At 35.8% G+C, this 26,929-nt stretch overlaps 1 protein-coding gene across 1 annotated transcript in view; it reads right to left on the minus strand.

The window, feature by feature from the left end:
- LOC150104672 (general transcription factor 3C polypeptide 6-like) overlaps positions 1-26,929 on the minus strand; it is a 129,907-nt gene that overhangs the window by 80,914 nt on the left and 22,064 nt on the right. Inside the window, exons 2-3 of the mRNA XM_090395259.1 lie at positions 26,684-26,720; positions 2,799-2,879 (exon numbers count right to left, since the gene is read on the minus strand). Coding sequence (XP_090251385.1) covers positions 2,799-2,879; positions 26,684-26,707 — 105 coding nt within the window. The 5' untranslated portion in view covers positions 26,708-26,720. The remainder of the gene's footprint in view (positions 1-2,798; positions 2,880-26,683; positions 26,721-26,929) is intronic.

Raw genomic sequence — 26,929 nt, forward strand, 5'->3', positions numbered from 1 at the left:
AGAAATGCAACTTCTGCTTTTCTGCAAGCCAAAATACAAAAAATCTGATCAGACCGGTTTTCCATTGAACAAAACATTCAGTGGAAGATAATATTCTGGCAAATTCATGTCCCAGAATATATGGAACATTATATGCATTCTAAAAGAGTTTCAAAAGTAGAAAAAGCCTGTAAATACAGACTATCAAAAAAACATTTATACAACAAAGTTCACAAAAATACCAACTCTCACTTTTAATAAATCTGTATTAAATTTTTCTACCTATAGTCTTAGTGAAACAGAGGCTTCAATATTAAGCAAAGAGTTTGGTTATGCTATTACTCCAAGACACATACCAAAAGTTGATATAATGGCCAGTGTTGAAAAAGCCAGTTTGTCATCACATGGTGAAGGCATTAACCACAAGAGGACTTAATGCTTTCTTTTTATTAAAAAGTCATTTGCCAAAGTAACATTACAGCATTCCAGAAGAACACTTTAAGAAGTTTACATGACAATGATGAAATCATCATACTTAAAGCACACAAAGGAAATTCAACAGTCATTTTAAATAGTGTGAATTATGACAACACAATACTTCTATGTTATTAAACTCTTCCACTTATTCAGAAATGAACCACAATCCCACTTGGTAGTCACACATAAAAACGAATGATATGATATGATCTCTAATACATTTGAATTCACAGATTTTAAAAAACAACTTAAGACACCTGATGACTTCCAGATTGTATGGAGTGCCTGAAGTTTGTAAAGCAGACATTCTTCTCCATGCAACAGTGAATGTTGCATGGAGAAGAATAGTTTAGGAGATCAGGAAGTTTTTGCAAGACTTCCTGATCTCAGTGGCAGTATTATTTTATCATTGAAAACAGAACCTTCCAGAGCATATGAAGGTAATGTTGGAGTGAAAGACTTTTGAACATACTCCTGCATAGAGAATACTAAGTTTCCTGACCATATGTAAACTAGGCAGCACTCCCTACATACAACTATATTCTGATTCTCTAGGCATGACATGGCAGAGTGATGGGTAACAGGATTAGTTGCTTAGTGGTAAGGAAGATGAGTTACCTTTCTGGCCAGCTAGTACATTGCCTTCAAGTTAGGTCCCATATACTTGAGTGACTGGTCCATGTATTTAACTGTTATACCCTCAAATCAAAGTACTAGTTCCCTAATTAATTACAGTGAGTCAAGCTTGTCCATGAAAGGGGGACACCTACACTGCAAGTGTGAAGATAAAGAGGGACAAGAGGTCAGAGACTGGAAAAATTATTCAGGAAATCAAACATGGCAATAGTCACTTGATCCCTCCAACAAGTACAGCAGTAATGCTTCACCAGATGATGAATGTCATCTTCCACCTAACTGGTCTAAAATGGTATTTCCTCAACTAGGAAATGCCACCTGAAGCAAACAAAGAAGTGTTGGGGGAAAATAGCACCACAATTAGAAAAAGCTGTATATTATGCATCATCAGCTCATCAATGGTATGACTGCTACAAACTTTGTTTCTTCAGTATTTGCTCACAATTCTGGATAAGTCAAGAATTTTGATATCTCCACAACTCTGAAATGTTTAAATAATATTTCCAATATGAGCAAAATTTAACCATGCAGCATCATAATCATCTGCAGTGCAATACAATGCAGCTATAGGTCAATGTCAAAGTCTGGAAACTCATGGATGTCTTGGAGTTTACCATGAAATTGGCACCTTGGAGACAGTCGTTCACAATACGAGCGATCATCTGGATTATGGGGTAACAGTCACAATAAAGGTGGTCTGACAGTTTCCATTTCTGTAGTAGATAGCCACATCTGCCCTGGTTAGTTCTGATCCTGTTGACAGATGACCATATCTTCCTAGGAAGAGCAAAACCAAGGCTGCAGAGTACAGGGATCTTCAACCAGGAAGCCATTTGTTGTGAGATTGTTGGACCAGTGTTCTGGTCCAACAATCTCATTGTTGGACCAGAACACTGAATGCCATTAACATCTGACTACATGTCAGATGTTAATGGCAAGGCAGCTGAAGAGAGTACATGGACCAGAAAGGGTTTCTTGATTTTAGGCAAAGACTAGGTAGATTTTTGAGAGTCTGGTGCAGGGAGCAGGAGTGGATTGCTCATTACTTTATTAAATTCTTTAATTAAGGCTTGTCTTCTCCATATATTTGGCAGAGTAATGTTGGATATGACAGGCAGCCTGGGGAGAGAGGTGCTTCTTGGTGTCCCACTAATTGTGCACATGGTAGAGTTTAGCTGGGTATCTATGACGTTAGTGTGCGCACTTCTTTCCCAGACGAGGGCAAGCATTCTGCTGCAGAGAATGTGAAGGCTAGCAGAGACAACCTTAGCATTTCTGCCCCACAATCCCGGGTTGTTCCAGCAAGCCTTGAAATGATATTATTTCTTGTTTTAATTTTGTTGAACAGGTTGATGATGTGCCTATTATAGGTAGGCTTTACATGTTTTATTTTGCCACAGAAAGAGAGGTTGAGGTATCAGTTTGCCTCTGCATTGTAGTACTCTTCCATCAAATGGAAAACACATATTCCTGATATGCATGCTTAATATATATATATAACAAATACCTAAACAAATAATCTTTTTCATTTCAATTTCCAACATATATTTAGAACAATATAAATTACGATGCATTTACTAATTATCTAAAATGGGAATATTACTTTTATCACTTTATAAAAATTATAATATTTATATCAATATATTACAACTTAATTAAAACATTTTTATATATTAATTGTAATAAAGATGAAAGTATTCACATACCAGAATTTCAAATGTCTTGTCTTCTTGTAAGAGGAAATCAGAGTCAATGACTCCTGATAACTCCACCAAAACTAGAATTTCCTGTAAAAGTAAGCAGCTATACTATTAAACCTGCAGTTCCAATACAGGTATTCATTATAAGTCAATTTATTTGACTTATACTGAATAACTTATACTTTCACAACACAGAATAATAAGAAAATAATTCATATTTATTTTAACAGTATTTGCTGATATTTCACTGATATTATATCAATCATCTTCAGAGCCCAAAACCCATTTGTCAAAGTACACGAACAGCAGTAATTTGGTTAATAGTGGGATCAGTTTAAAAAAAAAAAAATTGTAACAGACAACACAAGGAACTAAAGTCCTAATTGGCACCATCTACTGTTGGATAAAGAGAGAGAGAGAAAAAAAAAGCATTAATTTGATCTTAAAATGACTGTTTCCCAGATTTCTGGTAAACTGATACATAAATACTTGTTGAGGTTAGGAGAATGTCTTAAAGCTGCTGCTGATTCCAAAAACAATCTCTCTGACTTATGACTTCTTCAATTTTATCCTGTGTGAAAGAGTATCCAGGGCATGATCTGCTAATTCAGACTTGCCATAATGTACTTTATGATGTCCAAGGCAGATGTTAACAGTTCTGTCTGTCCATAGTAAGCCAGGTCACAAGTACAGGAAACTTTATACACTCCTGCATGTGAAAAAAGGCGTTTGTCCTTAGGTGAATGGAGAGTTGTCAATTTGATATATGGTTTAAATGTAGTGTGGACCTGATATTTATTAAGCACTGTAGATATCTTTTCAGATGTGCCCTGAACGTATGGGATGGTAACAGTTTTGCTGTTGTCTTGCATATTAGCCAGGTTGCAAGTACAGGACACTTCATACACTCTTGCATGTGAAAAAGGAGAGTTTGCCCTTAGAGACATAGAAGGGAATTTCCAGGGAGCATTTAATATTTTGTCTATTCTTTGAGGATTATAGTCATTGGCTAATAAAATGTGACAAGAGAGTTCAGTGGTGAAAAGCATTGTCATTGGAACAGATAGCTCTGGCTCCATGAGTTAGCATCTTTAGGATAACATATTGTTGGGCAGGATGATGGTGTGATTGCTGGAGTGTGGGTTTTCTATAAACAGAAAAAGATAAACTATCAGGAAGGTGTGTGACTAGTGTTATCTAAGAAGGCCAAACAGTCATTGGCTTCCTGTTCCATTATGAAATGGATTTTAGGGTTCTGGCTATTTAAATGTACTAAAAATGTATCTATGCTTGGACCACTGTGGCCAAATAGCAAACATCACGAAGATAATGCAGCCAAACCACTGATCTGAGAATGACTGTATTCGTTGCTTGGTTTGCAAAATATTCTATGTAGAAATTAGCTAAAAGGGGGGACCTATAGCTGTCCCATTTAATAGCTTATTATATCTTCCCTTTCCATATAAAATAACTAGCTTGCAATGTAAATTTAAATAATTCAAATATATCTGGGAGGGGGTGACTTTAGCAAAAACAGGGTTTCAATTAATGATATATTTGTAAAAAGTGAAGTAATATAGAAATTCATCATGTCTGAACTTTTTGAAGTATTATCTTTTAATATACTTTTTAAGGTGAACAGAATTTTTAACAACAGAGGAAGAATTACCTGCAAAGGGGGCCAATAACTCAGCCGAATGTATAGCAAATTTTTATGTAGAACTGTTTATAGTGTACTATCCACAATTGGGCATTGGGCGTTGTTTGAAAATTTTCAGTGCTCCATATATTCTGGATGTTTTTTACATGAAAAGGCTTGAGTTTAAGAGTTTCATTTGGCCAGGAAACGACTTTCTTCATTAATTTATGAATTTCATTCTTTACTGAGTTATTAGGATCAGGATTCTATGATTTAGTATGTAGAATGATCTTGTAAAAGTACGTGCATTTTTTTTTTCAAGTTCATAATCACATTACCTTTAGTTATTACAATATTGTTATTGCTGTATAGCTCTTTTAAAGCACTAATTTTTTTTTTTTTTTTTTTTGGCATATTGTTCTGGGAAGTCTGGATTGGATTAAGATATTGGCTACATCAAAATGAATGCTACTGGCTATAACTAGAGGCAAGTTGTATATTTCACATTCAAGGAAACCATTATTTTCATTCTTGGAAATTAATGGACGTTACTTTGCCTAGGTGTAACAGCAAAGTAATGTTGTCCTTAACTTAATGTACTGATAGCTTCATCAGTTTGGGCTACTGATGATAAATGTATAATGCCATGATCTTGTTGTGATTGCTGTCATCCCATAGCACTACAAAGTTGGAGGATATCAATTTTTTTTTTTTTTTTTTTTTTTTTGTCTGCTGCCAGGTTTATATTTTTTTGAGTTCTTCATCTGCTGCTGCTGCATTAGAGATGCTGACAAGGATTATTACCCACAGTTCAAGGTTTAAAATATGACACAATTGTCATGTACAGGTATTCATTATTCATCAAATGTCTCAGTTAATGAAGATGCCCTTTGGCTGGAAAGAACTAGGTTTGAATCCTCTCATCTAGGATGTGAAGAGCCGTTATAGGGGCATCAAGGACAGATGAGTTAAGCAGAGCTCATACAAAAGTGGTAAGTTTTTTTCCTCAAAAAAGAAACTAATTTTTCATCCTGTGAATCAAGAAAACTGGCCAGAAAACACAATTTATAGCTAAAATATATTCCACAGGCATAAGACAAATCAATTTTTATCCTAATAAATATTAAGACCACAAAGCCAGAGGCACTTTACAAGTTGTGAGCTGTGAAGGGCTGTAAACAACACTAATGACATCCTTTCAAACATATAAAGATTTCTACCAAAAAAAGAAAGTTATATTTATTCAACGTTCATTAAAAAAGCTCTGTTAATCCTCTTTCCTTTAAAGGAGGTTTTTAAAACTTTTTTTTTTTTTTTTTTTTGTTGATCCAGTGCAACAGTACCAATGTTTTCAGCAATTGCTGATGGAGAAAAAGAAGTAGGTAGTTGAAGACTTAGGTAAAAATAAATATCAGTTATTGATTCTTATAAGGAAAGCCTGAGTTTTGGGGACTGATTAGTTTGCATGAAAATAATACAGATGACTAACTGATTTAAACTGTTGAAAAATTACTAAAAACCTTGCATACCAGTCAATCACTGCTCTCAGAAAGTAAGTACCTGTAAATTCAATCACTAACAATAATTACTGTGTGTCATATGCTATGAATGACTAGCACTATTCAAGACAATCACTTTGTACTCAATAGCAATGAAATGAAAAATGCAGATACCAATCTCCAAAGGTGGCACACGTAGTTCAATGGCTACATGAACATGGGCATACAGATAGATTTAATATATAATTCACAATATTATTGATAATTATTGGTGGTAGTAGTATCCTTGTGTATGACTGCAAATGAATTCTGTTTTTGATAGATTTATGATGTGTATGTTGACAGTGCCAATGAGAACAGGAACAATGGCAAAGAGATGCTGTTTGGCATGAGCAATTTTGTCAGATACAGTGTATACATGTTACTTTTTTGCAAGAGAAAATGGGTTGTAGTGTGAAAGTGAGAGTGGTGACAATTCTACACTTGTCAGAAGTAGGAAAATGAAGGTGAAAGAAGTAAACACCGAACGGTATAAAATTTAGGGTGTTCTAGAAAATGGAGTTCAAGGAGTAAAGATAACAAAAGAAATGCAACAGAATACAAAAGAAGTTGAAGGTAATTAGCATTCACAAAAGTTAGGCCAACCAATGTAGCAGCAAGTGTGAAAGGCAAGGAGAAAGAAAGTGTGATCAGGCAGAGACAGTGAATAGCAGTAAGAAAGTAATTCACTACATGAAAACAGAGTTGGTGAAGATGAAGCAATTGCAGACTGAAATAAGGAGAATAAATATGTATGTGTGGAAGAGTGAGGAAGATGGGAATAAAAGATGGCAACAACAACAAATGATCGAGACTAACTACAAATGAGGATTCAGTTATTAGAGGAGTGGTTAATTAAATGGTGCATAAGTTTGCTTTTGAGGGGTAAATTGAGCAGAGTTATTGAAGCATTGGATACAAGGAGTAAGCAAGCAAAAGAGTTGGTTGATATTGAGGAGGATGTAAGGATGGATATCAGGAAGTTGTTAAGCAGAGTAAAAGATAAATGTGGTAAGAAAAGTAGTGTGTTGACCAGCTATGACAGTCATGAGTAAGATGGAAAGTGAATATTATGAACAGTATGCTAGCAGAATTGTGCAAGAAAAAAAGAGTTAACTTCATGAATGTGTGGAATGAATCTGAGAGAGCAGCATAAGAGATGGGCTACATTTAAACAGATTTGGTGTGAATCAGCTGGAGAAACTATTGCTGCAAGACAATAATGACTGAAGTGAATGGAAGACCTGAGGAAGCAAGAGGTGATGTTCAAATCTCCAACAAGAACAGTAATGGAGTCAGGAAACTAGGTTAGGAGAACGTGCAGAAGGCTGGCTTTCGTGGACAAGAAGACTGAGAAAGGTGTTGGGGGGGGGGGGGGTCAGGATGTACAAGAAGACACTGAGTGCACAAGAAAGGATGGAGATGGCTAGAGATGTGGAGACAACACTTAGGTTCCAGGGAGAGGTATAATTAGATAAGCAATGATAAAGAAGACTGACCAGGAGAAGGGGGGAAATGGAAGAATCACATCCAGGAAATGGGGTCGGTGGGACTTGTTATAGAACCAGAAATGAGCTAGTAAGTATGTTTACAAATACCAGAAGAATTTGAAATAAGGAAAATGAAGTTGATGCATTGATAGTTTATTCACCCAAAAATTGTCAGACATTGTTGGATGAGGATGACATTCTGAGAGGAATAAAGATTCAGGGATATGATTTTTTTTTTGTGATGACAGGTAGAACAAAACCAGAGGAGGGAGTACTGTTGATGGCAGCAGAGAAGTGATGTCCATGCTATAAATACAAGAATGAAATACTAGCAGTGGTTTTGAAGCAGGATGGTATGATGTGGAGAGGATGAAATATTTGTAGGGTGGTAATGTAGACTGATAATGTGAACAGCAGTGTGAAGGAAATTATTATTATTATTACAGGCAACTCCAAGGAGTCGACAGACTCATCGAGAGAGAGACCCTAACATCATGTCAAGAACAACTATTCGACATTCACACAGTATCTATCATACCTCGCCTTGAACTCATTCACAGTCATGGCACCCACAACAGACTCCGGCAGCTTATTCCACTCATTCACCACTCTCCAAGTAAAAAACCTAGCTCTAACACCCTTGCTAACTACACTTTTGCCCAGCTTCCATATATGGCCCCTAGTCCTCCCACCACCAGTCCTATTCTCAAAAATATCTTCTGAATTAATCTTATAGAAACCCTTCAGTAATTTGAATGTCTCAATCATATCACCCCTTTCCGCCAATCAACCAATTTCTGCAACCCACAAATCTTCAACCTGTTCTCATAAGGTTCATTCCATAGACCTGCTATCCTCTTGGTCACTCGTCTCTGGATCCTCTCTACCTCCTTCCCATCAAGAAGAAACCCTGGCGCCCATATCTGGACACAGTAGTCTAGATGGGGTCCTATCAAGGCTCAATACAGAGGAACAATAACCTGTTTGTCTCTGCTTGTTAAAGTATTTTTCAGCAACCAAGTGATTTGCTGAGCTGATTTAGCCACTTTTGCAATGTGTGTCCCCTAAACTTCGACTCCCTATCCACCAACACTCCCAAATCCCTGGCCTCATCAATCTCCTGGAGTATGGTTCCACCAATGTGATATACTGCTGCTAATCTTTTCACCCCAAAATGCATAACCTTACACTTTGCCACATTAAATTGACATCCATTCTCCTTAGCCCAGTCCTCCAAACTATCTAAATCATCTTGCAAAATTTTGACATCCTGTGCACTCACAATTGCTCTACCCAACTTTGCATCATCAGCAAACAAATGAATACTTCCTCTCAGATCCTTTCCTATATCATTAATGAACAAATTGAAAAGTAGTGGTCCAAGAACAGAACCCTGCAGCACACCACTACTAGTCACAGGCCATCTTTTGACCTCTACTCCTGAATAAACCACTCTCTGATATCTCTCCATCAACTATCCTTCTATCCATCTCACCAACCCTATATCCATCCCCATATGCTGCAGTTTACTGATTAGAATTCCATGTGGTATCCTGTCAAAGGCCTTAGCAAGGTCCAGTAGAATCAGTGTAAACATATTACCCTTATCCAGTTCAACCCTCACTGTGTTATAAAACGTGAGCAAGTTACTGAGGCATGATCTACCCTTCAAAAAAACCATGCCGTCCCCCATACAGTATCCCATTTTCATCTATCCAATCCTGTATTTTTCTCTTGACTAATTTCTCCAAAACCTTGAAAACGATTCCTGATATGCTGATCAGTCGGTAATTTACAACAGCAGTCCTGGAACCTCCTTTATGCCGTGGAACCATTTCCACCCCCTCAGGACTATCCCAGACTCGAGACTCAAATTAAACAAAATGGTCAAGAGCATATGACAATTCTTTAGCCACTTCACATACGACATGAGCTGGTATACCATCCAATCCCACAGATGTACTGACATTGAGGTTTTGTAATAGACTATTCACCTCCACTTCATTCACCACAATTCCTGTATAATCTATTGGTTCATTCATTCCTGCAATGTCATCACCTGGATGATATACTCTTGCAAAGTGCTCGCTCAGTAATTCAACTATATCAACTGATTCGGTTACCTCCCTACCATCGGCATTCTTTAAAATCATTCTGCCATATACGTTTTTTCTTTTACTTGCCACATATATCGAAAAAACTGTTTGGGATTCTCTTTAGCCTGCATGACTAATGTTCTTTCATAATCTGCTTTTGCTTTTCTTACCACACTCGTTACCCTTCTGGCCTGCGCTGTATACCGTTCATGTACCTGCTGGTCACCTTTCTCCTTAAATTCCCTCCATAGTTGTTTCTTTTTTTGCAGCTCAAGCTTAATAGTGTTATTCTTCCATTTAACCCCTACTGGATTTATTATTCAGACTCTGCCACATGCAAACACTTCTTAACCGCCTCCCATGAACTAGCAACATCCAGCCCTTGCAGTTTTACATGACATGACACTGAACCAATGAAACTCCTAAGCTTGTCATACTTATCAAACCGATAATTCCACATGTACCCTGTCTTAATTGTAAATTCATCACCTTTAGCCACCTCCCAAGTCAAGACCCTATGATCACTCTCACCAATTGGTTATTGGTGAGAGTGATCATAGGGTCATATTCGGCAACGTGGTCATATTCGTGAAAGCCAAATTCTCAAATGCAATTACTAGGCCAAGCACTCTCTGACCCCCTAGTATTTTCCATTACATGCTGTCGCAGATAGTTATCCCTTAATAACCGCATAAAATCCAATTCCTTCCTCCCATGTGTCCTCTCCTCCTTCCAATCAATGTTACCATAGTTGAAATCTCCCATAATAATTACCCTCCTTCCACTCATTTCTTCTATTTGCTTATGCATACTATCTCCACCATCTGGTCTATAGCAACACCCAACTGTATATTTTGTTCTGCTAGCTTCAATCTAACACCAAATAGCCTCAAATGTGCTCTTTTCTTTATCCTGCGGTTCCACTTCTATTCTCCTTGGCTGTAGCTCATCAGCTATCAACAATAACACTCCTTCCCCCATTTCTCCCTGTCACTCCTGAACACACCATACCCCCTCACATTCAATCCCACTAGCTATATCATCTTCTGTCAGCCATGTTTCACTAATATCAATAACCTGTGATCTGGAAGTGCCAACCAAGGCCAAAAATTCTTCCTTCTTGTTCCTAATACTTCTGGCATTAGTATACATGAATTTCAGAAGCCCATTTGTCCCATCCCTATTTTGATGCCTTATACTAACTATCCCATTGTGATTTGTTGTCCTTCATACTCGCTTGGGCATATTACACACATTCATACACTCAACTGTCTCCCTAAAGTCTGCATATCTACTCCCCCTCCCTTAATAACTAGTTTCCCCTGATTCTGCACATCCACTTCATTCAACAACACCTTTTCAAGTCTCCGTACACCAAATCCATTCAAATGTAAACCATCCATCTTATATAAATCCTTTCGCCCATCGAACTCACTCCACACATCCACAAATTCCACACCACTCCTCCTGCATAATCCACGCATAAAGTCATTAGCAATTTTGGCCCTCCTTCTATACTCTTCACTGTCATACTGCGGCAACAGACTCACCATCCTTACTCTCTCACTCTTCTCTTTTGCTACCTCAAGCAATATCTTCACATCCTCACTCATAGCTTTTGTCTCCTTTCAAATCATTTGTTCCTGCCACCACTATCAATTCTTCCACTCTTTGCTTTTGCATTCTAATTGACTTGCTTACATCCTTAATGTTCGCACCAGGTTGGTACGATTTTGTTAAACTCTCATCTATCACACCTGTTACTAACGAATCTCTGTACAACACTCGCTCTTGCGTTTTGTTTACACTCACTATCATACTCTTATTTTTCATGTCATACTTTTCCGTTTATTATTTGGTACGCTCGGTAAACATTTCTGCCAATGCTCCAGCTGCCGATTTGCCCTGTGTATCATTCCGCGTAACCATTCGATCTCACTCACTGCATCTGTCTCATCATTTTTATTATCTGTTAATTCATTCGTTATGTATGTTTACCCTCATTCTCACTTTCAACACCACTCTCACAGCTATCTGGTACTACCTCGCAAATATCACTATTCATACCTCGCATATCACTATTTTCTACATTCTCACTTTCAACAATGATATCACTCTCACGACCTGAAACACTCTGTAAATCCTCACATTCCTTACACTTTCTGCACACATCCACTCTACTATCGTTGTCTAACCAGACTCCAACCACTCTCCTCAAAGCATACATTTAACAAACGGTACAATGAATAAAATCCTTTAAATTAAGATTTTTAGACAAAGATGGTGACCTGGATGCCATTGTATTCCTCCTTATTGGTGCCATGTGTACAAATAATCGTATCTATCAAATTACTAATTGAAACAACTCAGAAAACACATAAAAATTGCCAGACACGCTAAGATATGAAAAGTAAATAATACTACATAAGATTCAAGCAAATTTACCAATTATTACTTAAAATAATACTTATTTGTTCAGGAGCTCTCTACAAACACTACACACCATGTAGCCCTCTAGTGGCTAACTGAAATGTATAGGCAAATTGCTCTGGCTAATAGGATAAGGGTGATTGTTACGGTTTAATTTTTATTATAATGTTACGGTGATTGTTACGGTTTAATTTTAATTATAATAATCTTAATAATAATAGAGATTGAAATGAAGAGAGAGAAAAATATAGAGACAAAGAGAATGAATTTGACTTTTTTTTTTTTAAGGAGTAACTAGCTTAGGCAGTATGTAACAGAGAGTACACAACTTGATTACCTCAGAGGATGCTATTGTAAATGAGGTATCAAATCTACCGGATGGTGAATGTGAACATGAAATAATTACTTGGATGTTGGCCAGTCATGATGGTTTTGTGAGGAAGGGATATATGTGGATCTACACAGCTGGTGATTATGACAAACTTGGGAGATGGCTTGCAGCTATATCATGGAATGAGGAACTGGATGAAAAGAAAATCAATGCTTCTTAACAGCTGCTCAGGAACCATCTGCAAGATCTTATGTCTGAATGCATTCCCAAGGTCAGGAATTCAAATAAGATAGGTGTGAAATGGATGAATGAATGAAGATGTGAGGCATGCAATTTGGAAGAAGAAAGCATTATGGATACAGCACAAGAACAAATCTCCAACAAGAGCAAGCAAGACAACTCACTTGAAAGGGTAATAAAAGTGCAATATTAGTAGCAGTTAGCTAATGAGGCAATAAAAAATTCCAGAGTGTTCTTTTAATATATAGTAAGTTGAGGAAAAATTGATTATGGAAGGATGATACTGGTTAGTGAAAACATAATTGAGATATTAAATGAGCAATCATAAAGGTATTTCATTTTCATGAATGTAACATCATGCAGAACTTGAGAGCAGTGGGAAGAAAGGCAGAGCCAGTGATGGTGCTTGAGTAGGAGTTATATGAGGAAATGAATAAACCTGATGTCAATGAGGCCATAGGACTTGCTGGTATATTACCAAGTGTTAAGGGGATGTTCCAGGGAGTAACAACAGCTAAACTTACCTTTTTAAGATAAGTCTTGGATTAGCCAGGTTCCAAATGAATTTTGCAACCAGGTTCCAGGTTGCAAAATTGTTCCACTTCATAAATAAGACAAAGGCTTCAAATTATAGGCCAATCTGCTTGTCTAGAGTTGTGGGCAAGGTGTGCAAATCTAGTGAGGAACAAGATTCAAAACTGGGTTGACAGCAGTAGAATTCTCTTTGATGGACTGCAATGCTAAAGGAAGATTGTGTTTTAGCAATCTGCTTAATTATTATAAGGTGACAAATTCAATGGATAAGAGGGGGATGTAGATACAGTAGTAGCAGTATACATACACACAGTAGTAGTTAGCTTGCCATATGACAAGCTGATAATTAATTTGGAAGAGATAGTGTTGAATAGTAGTTTAGTGCACTGGATTGGGGATTTGTCGTCTGATAGGTATCTTCATGTTGTGTATATGGGAGCAATATCCCAGAAGAGAAAGGTCACTAGCAGTGTGTCCCATGGGACTGTTTTTGGGGCTGTTGTTTAATTTGGATGTAAATGATATTGGGAAGAGCCTGAATAGTGATAGATGCTTACAGATGATGCAAGGTTTTTCTTTATTATTATGTTGAGCCCAGACACGAGAGGTTGGATGATCAACCTATAGTACATTAGTACCATATATAGGCAGTGGGTTGGAAAAGGAGGAACTTATTTACATTTGATTTAAAAGACTGTATATTGTATTCCTTGGGAAATACAACAGGGGGGAAAGACTGTTCCACAATACAGCGGTTGCAGGGATGAAGGAAGAGGAAAAGAAATGTTCTATGGGTTTCAAGTCAATATGTGAAGGGATGTTAAGCAGCAGATGTATTCCAATGAGCTTAGTAGAATACATGTATTGCAGACACCAATCATCTGTGTGATAGTGGGTTGAGTGAGTTGTTAAGAGATGGGTCATTAATAAGTCTAACTGTTTTCCTCTTTAGTGAGTCAGGCATTTTGAGGAAGCTTTTAGGGGCCCCCAACCCATATGTGAGAGCAAGCAGTATTCAATAGTTGGGCAGATTTGTGATTTGTATAAAGTTAACAGCTGTTCATGGGTGAAAAAACATCATGAGCAAAAAAGAAATCCTAGTTTTTAGAAGCTGAGGATGCAATGGTTGTGATGTAGGAGTTCGTCTAGGATTATCATATACTTCTTGGTTCGATTTGTCCACATCTGTTTCCAGGTTTGTTTGTAATGATTGTCAGTTGGTTTTGCCTGTTTCAGAATAGGTAGACATGCTTTTTTTTTTTTTTTTTTTAAATGTTGAGCCCATACACAAGAGGTTGGTTGATCAACCTATAGCACGTGTATGGGTATTGGTTTGGGAAAGGAGGTACTTGTTAACATTTGATTTAAATGCCTGCATATTGTATTCCTTGGGGAATACAACAGGGGAAGACTGTTCCACAGTACAGCAGTTGCAGGGATGAAGGGGGAAGTTCCAAGGAGCACAGTACTAAGTGGGAGAATTATTGATGCTATTTCAGATGTATTAAAAGTTATGTGAATGAAATCTTAGCAACATCAGAATACATGTTTTATTTTTCTTTCCTTATGAAGTCGAGAATTTTCACATTTTCAATTAAAGTTAGCTCTTTACAGCTTCTCTTTGGCATATCCAAATTGCCAGCATCACTACTCTTCAGCTTTGGGGCCATTATTAAGTAAAATAAGGGTTACTTGAACACACAAGCACTGCACTGCCGCAACAGTCGATCTGATAACTGAGAACTACTCAGAACGGCATGCAATTTAAAAATTCATCATCAAATTCCTGACATATACCCTCAGAGGGAATACTTATGAATTGTTTATTTCTGGAGTTTTCCATTTAATATTTTCGGACCGGAGTTGACCGTGGTTAACTAAAACCACCGTAAGAGAACATGCAGATAGGGGGGGGGGGGAGGACTACTGTATAAGATTGTATGTATTGGGGGTATCTTAGACAGTGAATAGGTACCTGAAATTTCAGGATGTTTTTGCTAAAACTATGAGGAGCATAGTGAATTATGGCAGTGACATAGAAGACACTGACATAGGCATAAGGATTGTGTGTAACATTCTACTATATCTTATTTTTCCTCATACTCTATATAGTCTAATAAATTTATTTGTTTTTAGACTGCACCAGTTAGACCATGCACTGAGTACGAGGCTATAAGATTCTAAGCTGAAGTCAAAGCAGACACTGTTCTTATTTTCCTGTTAACTTTAATTTTTATTTTAAATCAGTCATGGCTTAAACTTAATTTAAAATAGATACTTAACTTCTCATTACTCAATCATATGCAGATTTGAATTTTTGGAGATAGTGCATTGACAAAATCAGTACAATGTAGGAATCCCAGACGTCCCATAAAATACAGGATCATCCCATTTTTGGCTAATGCATCCTGTTAAAACTCTTTGGGACAGCTTTTTGTCCTATATTTTAGAGTTCAAGACTGAATAACAAAATTGATGAGTTCCAATTTCTATTCTATTACAAACATCGCTCTCCGTCATTACAGGGAACTGTAGTGTAGAGATATTGTATACTCCAGAGTACTTGTAGAACGGATGAGGGTCTTTCTGTGATCTCAAAAATTTCCGAATAGTGTTGACTGGCTTGAATGTCACTCTAATATTGTGTGGTTTTAGAAGGATAGCTAATTTTTTGGAAATGGTACTAACAAATGGAATAGTTACAGTGCTGATGTATTGGGTGTCATCACGTTGTCTTTGTGGTATATCTGAAAAGAGAATCTTGTTGATGAGTCTTTTAGGATAACCATTTAAGGATAGCTCTTTGGATATTGTAGTTAATTCTTCTTGTAAGTCATCTTGGTTTGTGGTATACTGTATAGCTCTTTTCTTAAGCATATGGATAATGCTAAGTTTCTGGGATATATGATGTGATGAGTTTTTCTAGTTCTACAAGTCTTTCCGTTCTACAAGTACTCTGGAGTATACAATATACCTTGTTCCTGTGGTGTTAGTTACATTAGTCAGACCTCTAGAAGCTTCAAAACGAGACAGAAGGAGCACATAGGCTATGTTAGAAACAAGAGACAAGATATTTCAGACCTTTTTTCCCACTTTGCCACTACCAACCATCTTATTGAGTGGGATCAGAGTCATATGCCCTATGTAGAAGAGAACTACCATTCCAGAACCTTCAAGGAAGCTGCTATAGTTGCCCATTCAACAGGAAACCTAAATAAGAATCAAGGTCTAATCCTACCTGACATTTGGAAAACTTTAATTAGATCACTAAACACTAAAGAAATGAACTTACATGCCAATTACATTATGTCTCTCAACCAATAAATCATGTACCTGTGACATGCATATTGTCTCACGCACAGTACTAATTTTGTATGAATCAGAACTGTCAGTTAAAACCTAGTCTGTTACCTTCATATCGCTTACCAATTGTATCCCTGAAGATGCCGACAGCAAAAATCGGTGAAACTAGTCGGATAATAAATATTACTCACTTGACTAACATTCCTAAAAAATGAGTTATAGTTTCAAATACAAGTAGTCAAGGAAAAAAAAAAGGTCACAAAGTATTACTGTTGTACAGTAAAAGAGAAGGAAATCCATAGAAGATGGTGAAAGATGTTTTATCATTAGACCCTTACTGCACTGTCATGAGAGTGAAAGTGCCCTTTATTTCCTCCTTAATGAATGGTCAATTATACAGCTGTAGTCCTTTTGTAGAAATGTTTAGCTATTGCTCCTCTTGTTTTTCTTTCTATGTAAAAAATTTCAAAGAATGTAAATTATTGCCAAGATTCTAGCAAAGGTGGGCATGATAAAACAATGAATTTGTATGGAATTGATGCATACAGAAATTCTAAGTCAGTCAAGAGTGGCAATAAGAACTGAAGCAGAAGGTCCACACTGTCACCAAGATAAACTGCCTTAGACTCATTTACTATTTCTGAAGTTACACTCTCAGCAATGCATTTTCACTTACAAACCACTCTTCATGCAAAGAACCTGCTACTCACTTCCATCTTTATACAACTTCCAGGAATGGCCTCTTGGTTTATCCTATTTCCCTCCATTAAAAAAAATCACCACCACATTAATCTGGTAACAACTCCCTCACCAATTTATGCTTCAATCATAACCCCTTCCTCTTATTCACTAGGTTTTGCAAATTGCATTCCTTAAAATCTTTCTTCATATCCAGAGATCTAACAATAAACTAAGATAATTTTTTTCACTCTCTCCAAGATATCCCCTTGAAAACCAGGCAACTAGATTCTGTGCACAATAGTCCACATGTGGCTGATCAAAGTAAAATAAAACCATGTAGTCCTACATGCTGACTAACTTCAGGTCTACAGCCATCGACTACTACTACTCTCTGCCTCCTTCAAAATTTCTCCTCTAACTGAATACTTTGCTTCATATCCTTATTTGCCAATTCACATAAACCCAAGTCCACTCACATGTCCACCACCAACAGTGTATTCAGATTTTTATGTTAAACCTACATCTATTCTCTCCAACTTTGCATCAACTACAAATTTCTAATGAAATATGTCCAGTATCATTAGCATACAAACTATACAATAATGGTTCCACAGAGGCCTGCAATATTGTTATATCTAACATTTCCACAGTTCCACAATATTGTTATATCTAACATTTCAGTCCTCTAAGGCAAGTCTAACTAAACCAATCTACATGGATCTTTGTCTTCTACTAACGGATCTTTTTCCTACTTCGCATCAAACATCTCTTTTACTGACCTTTCCTTTAACATTCTGTTGAAGTAACCATACAACCTTAGATTAACCCTGTGCACCTATTCTCGAGTGCTAAAAATGTCAAGTTCTTCCTAATATCTTCATTTTTAATATGATTATGGCCTATGATGCCACCTGATCATTCCCATAATTTTTCTCAGAACACTCATATCTGCGGTTTCTAATCTTTGAACACGTGCTTTATTTTTAACCCAACTCTCAGATCCATAACTTAAAACTGGTTTGAACACCATCTTGTATAATGCTAGTTTAGTGTTTTGGCTAATTTCTCTCTTATTCCACAAAAAAAAAGTATTCAATTGGCACCCCACCATACTTATCTCTTTCTCTCTCTTATATTTTTCTGTTTACTCCTTTTGGGCATCTGCCAACTTATTTGCTAGGAACTTTCAGTATGCTTTCTTCTTTTCCAGTACCGATTCTTTAACTTCTTGTGTTCATATGCCATTACTTAATTTTCTACCTGTGCAAACAACTTCACTACATGTCACCCTTGCTGAATCAATATTTACTTCATAGTTTACCACTGACAATCCACTTTTGCTTCTTGTTTTTCAACTATTTCATTTTTTCTTCAATAATGTTTGTAGAACTTAGCCCACAGTTTACCTGAAAAAGCTGCTCAACTTCAGTTCTTTTTAAAACTTTTGTGTACATCATTCTTTTTAATGTGATATTCATATTTATCCTATTTAAAACTTAGTGATGATGACTTCCAATTTCAAACCTCTGTATACTGAATTAGCATGAAGATATCACTATCAAAAACAACAATACAGTCAATCAGGCTTTTCTTATTTCGCTTCTTCTCTCCAAATGAATACTTGTGCACATGTTTACGTTAAAATATGGTGTTAATAATGATGAGTCCATAATCTGAGCAGAAATCCAACAAGTGCATGCCATCACTATTAGTCTTGCCCTTTTCTTTAAAATTTCCCAAAACATTTCCATATGCATGGTGAGATTTATTTCCTACTCTACTGTTTAAATCTTCAACAAGGACCACTTTTCCATATTCTTTGCTGCTGCTGTCTTATAAGCATTATGTTTACTAATTTGTCACACACCACCTACTCACTCACTAAGTTTCTTCTCTGACATAACCTAAAATACTCAAGCTTCATGCTTATCAGCATGGGTCGATGAACTATGCAAAACCCTATTTACCATGCGAAAAATATACTCATCCAAGATCATCCAGTATTTTAATAAACACGTTCCAATAAGTCAATAGCAGTTGCACTAAATGATTAATAGTGATGTACTGTGGTTCTATTTTGTTCATTCTGCAGCTACTTGCCAGTAAGCAAAATCTGCTCACAACAGGCAAGTGTATTTATCAAGTCCTGCTTATGAGGATGAAATAGCTTGATGAACATTAAATACCTCAATCAGCACTCCAGAAATACAACTTTAATCTGCTAGCCATAAAAAAAATTTACTTGCCTAAGTATCAGTCTGCGTTATATATTGTTAGAAGTGATATTTAAAATAAAAAAATAAAAAACTAAATGTTATAATGACAAAATATACATTATTTAATTCTTACTATAAGAATAATATAAGAGAGAAATTAATAATATAAGAATAATATAAGAGAGAAATTAATAATATAAGAATAATATAAGAGAGAATAATACTTACTATAAGAATAATATAAGAGAGAAATTAGCCATAAACATTGTAAGGAAAGGATATAGACATATCCTTTCCTTTCAATGTAGATTTAAAATTAAATAAAGATTTAAATAAGTCCAGCAGTGAAGGGTCATTCATATTAATCAATCAATCATTCACAAGGTGGAGGTGTAAAAATATTCATAATTTCAATTATGAATCTTTTTACAATTATTTCTCTATGTTAATATATTACTAGTTTTGGTTTCATAATGTGTATATCAGCACTTGCGATATGCCATTATTGATATTATTATTATTGTCAAAATGAAATATAAAGCATTTGAAAATTGACGTACTTACTAGATTTTCATAGCTGTGTTACTTTCAATTTTTTTACTATAATTTAAAATTGGTAAGTGTTGAGATATTTGTTGTGTTTTGTAAAGACATTCTCGTTACGCTAACGGAGACAACATGTCCACCATTATACATAACTTCTCGCTTGCCATTTACATGGAGTGCACATGCTCACAGAGGAGACTGATGCATGACTGACACCTGACAGAGGGTGCATTCGGTATTGGAGAATGAGGAAAACAAGGGAGAGCTATTGGAAGTTTAAAACGCAGATCAGAGAAATTATGTTCTTAAGAAGTTATTAAGTTTTATGTGACAGTCGGGAGAATATTAATAGAAGATTCCAAAAAGGAATTGTAGAACTGTGAGTCTTTAAACTGGAGGAATTGAGACTGTCAAGTATTTAGTAAATAAAAGAAAATATTGAAATCTATGTTCTATTTGAATATTTGAGTGAATATTGAAAACACTGAATGGAAAGTTTCATCTTCTGTCTTAAGGCCACTGGATTACTATGGAAAAAGCAACTGGTGAAATTTGAATTTTTTTCTGGTAAAAAAATTAGAAAGCTGTGTGACAAATGGAACTATAATAGGTAAGAATATTTATACTTCAGTGAGACAGGAGTAACATTATACAAGAAAGGAAATAAGCTAGAATGTAAAAATTATAGAACAATTGCCTTGATAAGTCACCTTGGTAAAGTGATGATGATCATATTGACAGAAAGATTGAGAACACAATTGGAAGCATACATTGCAGATGAGCAAGCAGGATTTAGGAAGGATAGAACTACAATTCAACAGATTTTGACAATGAGGTTAATAGCAGAGAAAGCTAGGAGAAACAACAAAAACATATATACTTGCTTTGTTGATTTTCAGAAAGCATTTGACAGTATTGACCAGAAAGTGACATTAGCAGTTCTGGAATCCTATGGAATTGATAAAAAACTAATAGCTATATTAAAAGATGTTTATCAGAATGCAGTTGCAGCAGTTAGAATAGGTGATGATTTGGGGAAATGGTTTAAAACAAGCAGAGGTACTAGACAAGGAGACCCAATATCAGCAAGCATTTTCATCGCACATTTAGAAAGAGCAATGGACAAAATGAAGGAAGATGCCAAAGGAATATCTGCACACGGAATGAGAATTAGCAATCTGAGATTTGCAGATGACATTGTTATTATTGAAGAAAACAAAAGAGGACTACAAAAAACACCGAAACTGTTAAATGAGGAAGGGAAGAGATTTGGACTTATGAACTTGGAAAAAACAAAGACAATAGTATTTGGTGAGAAGAACATGAAACAAAGATACAAGTGGATGGAACTGATATAGAAAATGTAGAACAATTCACATATTTGGGAAGTAAACTGACATATGACTTGGACTGTAATAAGGAAATAAAGATCAAGATTGCAAAGGGAAGAACAAATCTGAAGGCCATGGATAACGTCTGGAAAAGTAAAGTGATCAGTCTGCAAACAAACTAAGAGTACTGGAAACATGCATCTTCAGCGGTGTACTGTACGGATCTGAAACATGGGTAATAAATAATCAAGAAAAAGAATTTTGGCATTTGAAAGAACTTGTTACAGGAAGATTCTAAGAATAGGATGAGTACAGAAAATCACCAATAAAGAGCTCTATCAGAAGATACAACCAAAACAGAATCTAATGCAGAAAATTATAAAACGGAAGCTGCAATTATTTGGACACATTTGTAGAATGAGTGAGGACCGGAAGATAAAGACATTTATGTTTGGTATTTTGGATGGTTTAAACAGAAGAGGTAGACCATACAGAGAATGGATAGACAATATAAAAGACTGGTGTGGAATGGGTGTACAAAAACTGCGACACTGCATTGGACAAAGAAAGGTGAAAGAAGATAGCGAAACAGGCATCAGACATCAACGGGCAGTGAGCCCATGGTTTGTGATGATGATGAGACAGGAGGAATTATATTGTATGCTACATAAGGGAGATAAAAAATGGATCCCATGGAAAAGAAGAAAATTTTTATAATTTCGGAAAGGGCCTAACAAAGAAACTGACTCTGATAAACATTTTTGTTGTTGTGAAAACAAGGTGTTTAGACGTGATTAAGTATATATTAAACAATCCAATAATAGAATGAGTCCGAGAATGAATGATTTTAATATTTTAGATGTGAAATCTCTAAGAGTAGATTTACTTTAGAAGGCATTGGATCCAGTTAATTTTGCAGTTATTGTTATTTATGTAATTTTATTTAAATGTATATAATGTTTTAGTTTTATTAAATATGTGTGTGTGTGTGTGTGTGTGTGTGTGTGTGTGTGTGTGTGTGTGTGTGTGTGTGTGTGTGTGTGTGTGTGTGTGTGTTTTATTTTTTTTTTTTAATTTGATCTTGAGTCAGTGATTTTCTGTATTCTAAAAGAATTAGAAGTCATTGCACAAATCTCTTTATCCCTTAATCTCTTTATAGAGATGAAATAAAATAAACAGTCTCTTCTTAAACAGAGGGATTTGTTGATGACTTCAACTTCCCTTTTATTAGATTCACTTATCAAAATATTTTCTGAATATTTACTTAAAATCTTCTGGCCAGGTAAATTTGACAGCTTTCAAATACATTATTCCTTCATCCATTAGATTTTTCTTTTAGCATTGGAATAGTTCTCTGCATGAACTATCTGTATACTATTGTATGTCTTCATTTTCTTTAACAAGCCTTTTGATGTTGCAACGTCTCCTTTTTCATTGGTTATTTCCTCCAAATGCCAAAGAGCAGTTAACAAGTACAGTCAGTATCGTGCTCTATTACACATCCAATTTACTGAATGCCAATACTTAAACTACAAGTTTTCTGTTTGTAATGGCTGCTCCTTTCCCAATTCTTTCAAACATTCTGGTAAAAAAGTATATAATTTTTTCCTACTGTTTCAATTTCAGCAACAAAGGGAACATCTTTAACAGAATTAAAACAGCCAGTTCCAAATCATGCACAATACAATGTGCTGATATATGATCTGGCACATTCCTTTAATTTTTTTCCAGCTGACCCATTATTTTTTTGACTTGCATGTTACTGGCTCCATCTGTTCAAATGCCTACTAACCAACTATAAGTTCTTCATAAAAGACAAAATTTGCATGTGAGGCATCTTCATGACCAGGCAAGAATAACTGCCTATTTCACTCTCTAATATATCAATGTACCCTGCAGCTTGCAAGAAAATTACAATAATAAACACCTCTTCAGTTTTCAATTTTTATCTATGTATCTCAAATAACGGACACATTTGTCTTCTTTTGAAATATTTGTAGAAGTATCTAGAAGACTAACTACTGGATTTTTTGATTTCTTTAACTACTTTTTGTTTAAGAACATCAGCAATAACTGATATATCATTTTGGTAATGGCTGAATTAATTTAATAATTCCATCATAATTACATAAGATACTATCTCCTGGGTGAAATAAAACATCTTTAATGAATTCATTGATAAACAGTGAATGGATGATGTTTTCGACCTCATCCAATCATTTTTCACTTATTCCAACAATTTTCAGGCAAATAAACTTGATCAATGCAACAATTGTTCTCCCTAATGATACTACTAGAATTGATAAATAAGCATTGTAATTCATATTTGGGTTTATAACCAGTCCTATCCATGCCATCTTTTCTACATGTGCTCTTGCCTACTCGTTTCCAGATTAAACTACTCACCCTTGCATTCCACACCATCTCATTCCTATTCTAACCCCCATACACACATTTACTAATACTGCTTCTTCTGTATCTCTGACAATCTTGCATTCCTGCTTTCATGTTCTGATCTCTATTTGCAAGCACTTTAGTCCCATCTATTCCATTCCTGCTCTTTTACACTCCCTGTTGTGTGAGCCTACATATGACTCATACCAGTCATTTAAATGTAAGCCATTATTTTTATTCAATTCCATCTTTCCCTTGAATGCATTCACATATTAACAAACAGCAATCTCTTTTCTCTTTACACTGCTCTGCCAATATAACATTCATGATTGTTGCAAACCTGAGCAACATATTGACTACCCCCCTTCCTCTTTTACCAACTTTCCTCATTAATTTCCAGATATCCATCTTCCTCCTCTATCCAAACAAATCATTTGTTCCTACAATTACCACTAACTCTTGCACACATTTACTTCTCATATCCAACAGCAAATCATCCTGTTCATCCTCTCTCTCCATGAAGAAAAGTGAAGTCCTGCCCTGAAGTCTTGCATTCTAGCAAGCTTTCATATCAACAATCATACTTCTGTTCAATCAATTCATGTCATCTCATTGCTGCAATCACTCACTTTTCTTCTATCATTCATGTTTTTGTGCACCCTCTCATCAGCCACACTAATAACAATCTCCATACAACACAACTCAAATCATTTCTTTTCTCTACTATCTTTCATACTATGCTTTTGCACTTTTCCATTCATATCTACCAAATGTCTCATTTCATTATGCATATGCCTCATCTGTTTAACAATCTTCTATATCAACAATCATAACTGCTTTTGTTCCATCAAGTCTCCATGCCCATCTCATTCTAGTGCCATCACACTCACTGTTCTTCTATTATTTATGTCCCTTTGGTCTTCCATACTGAAATTTCCGTAATTATTCTCGCTGAAAAGTTCTAGAATAAACTACATAGATACAGGAATGAAATAACAAAATTAAGCATTTACAACCTCATGTATTTACATCTTTGATAATGCCAGCTCAAGCTAGCATTATCAAAGGCATTTTTAAGTTATACACTTTAAGATACACACTCAACTCAACAAAACTAGAATTAAAAAGAATAAGGACAGTCACCTGCAAGGAAGGTGACAGTAATGCTCTCTATAGTATGTTTTTGTAACTGCTGACAGATGGATAGGACAGTGGACCAAAATTTATGCAGAACTACACTATTTCTGTTACAGTTCAATGGGTTTCGTAGCATATTTTTTAGATTGTCATTTCAATGTTAATAAATGTAAGGTCATGCATCTTGGTTTGATTAGATATTCAATGTCGTATTATATTGTTGGGATTATGATAGACAAAACTGATGAAGATAGGGATTTTGGAGTTTTATCAGGCAGGAAGTTGGAATTCAAGGGTTGTATAGCAAAAATTTTAAATACAACTCAGAGAATAATGGCAATGCTGAAATGAACCTTGACATGTAAAGATAAGTATGTCATTTTGCCTCTTTACAAGCCCTTGATAATACCTCACTTGGACTATTGCATGTAAGTCTGGATCTCCTGGTTTCTGTGGTGATTCTGATACAGTGGGGGGGGGAGTGATATCAGAATTGTGGAATACTGATTATGAAGATAGATTGAGAAGTTGTGGGCTGCAGACACTAGTAAATAGGAGAAAGAGGGGTGATATGATTGAGACTTACAAACTTCTGAAAGAGTTATACAGAATTTCAGTAGGTGGAATTTTTCATTTTATGAAGGACAGGGAAATGACAAAAGGACATCTATGGAAGTTGAGAATGAATGCTCTCAAGAAGGGGATAAGGACTAGAATTTTCTCTCATACAGTAATGCATGATTGGAATGAAGTGCCTTTGAATGCTGTGCATGCAAATAACACGAATGAATTCAAGAACAAGTATGACAGCTGGTGCGAACAGTATGGCCTCCCCCCCCGATGAGTTCCGAACCCCCAGGAGGTTTCTCTTAATAATATGAGTCGCTTCTAGGAACAATATCTGTAATTTAAACTGAGCTCCATGTAGTAGCTTTGCTATTTTTTCACCTGATGAAATGATCTTGATCTAAGATATGTTGGACTGGTCCATACCAAATATAATTTTTATGTTATTTTCTTCTGGTAATGTTGGCCCATCCTGTTTGTCCAAAATACAGGAGATACTGTAGACACTTGGAAAGAGAGAGAGAGAATTCTGATGGTCTTTAATTTGTCTAAGACTGTCTAGAGGTTAGTAAATTGTTCTGATTTTGTGATGTTTCAAGAGGGCATTTTTTAAACAGAATGGTAAAAACTGTTAAAACAAAAAAGGACAAACAAAATGAACCATTTTCAACATGAAAAAAAAAAAAAAAAGTTCTTTTGGTCTGTCATTTTCTTTTGCTCCCACAATCATGCAACCTGCAAATTTTGCCACATTTGTGCAAACTCCACAAATTCCCTCCAAGCATAACCTGACAGAATAACCAGTAGCAGAATTATCTCCAACCTGCAGAGCCTGCTTTACTAATGTACCCTCAAACAGAGCTGCTGGTTCCCTAATTCATCAATAATAATATGTTGAGCATGCTCAGAAAGGTAACTTTGCATGCACGAGAGGCTGCTTCACACTTCTAATAAGGTCTACATTAGCATTTCCTCCAACTAGTAAAGATATGCATATAAGACAGCAATACTTGTCTCATCAGAGCTCTGACTGTGGAAAGAGGCCAAATCATGGGAAGGGAGAGGTTGAAGTGACTGGGAAAGGCTATATGCTGCACATCACCAGCCTATTAATGGTCCAAAGCTAATGCACTTGAGAAACGTCTTAGAAGCATTTCAAACTCAGCAAATGGTTTGTCTCAAGAGAAAATTATATATATCCAAGTGAAGAGATAAAACTTGAAATTTTGCATGAAATAAAATACCACAATCATAATTTTAAGCTAATAAGTAACGAGCACAAATTCTATTAATCAAAACAAAAATATAATTCTTCAATTCCTGTTGTACTATTTAAAACTTTAAAATTAAAATTTAAAAAGCAATGTTCTGATAGATTTTAAAAGCAAATTAATATTAAGTTCAGACAAATTTCCTACCTCTTCTTCAAAATCTGTTTCCATTGCTAGATGTTAACTGTAAAAGAAGTCAAAATTAGTATAATTTAAATGTTTCATTAGAAACCAAATATTTCATATAATCATAATAATGTGCTCAGCTTAAAGAGCGGTACTCTTGTCAATGAACATCAACTGCTGCTAAGCAAATACCATAACAAAAGATTCTATCTTCTTAATGCCTTAATATTTGCTACCCTTCTTGGTGCTGCATAGCATACACTAACA

The sequence above is a fragment of the Typopeltis vanoorti genome, chromosome 7 (genome assembly GCF_054136105.1).
Source record: "Typopeltis vanoorti isolate ZY-2024b chromosome 7, IOZ_Tvanoo_1.0, whole genome shotgun sequence".
Taxonomy (NCBI): Eukaryota; Metazoa; Arthropoda; class Arachnida; order Uropygi; family Thelyphonidae; genus Typopeltis; species Typopeltis vanoorti.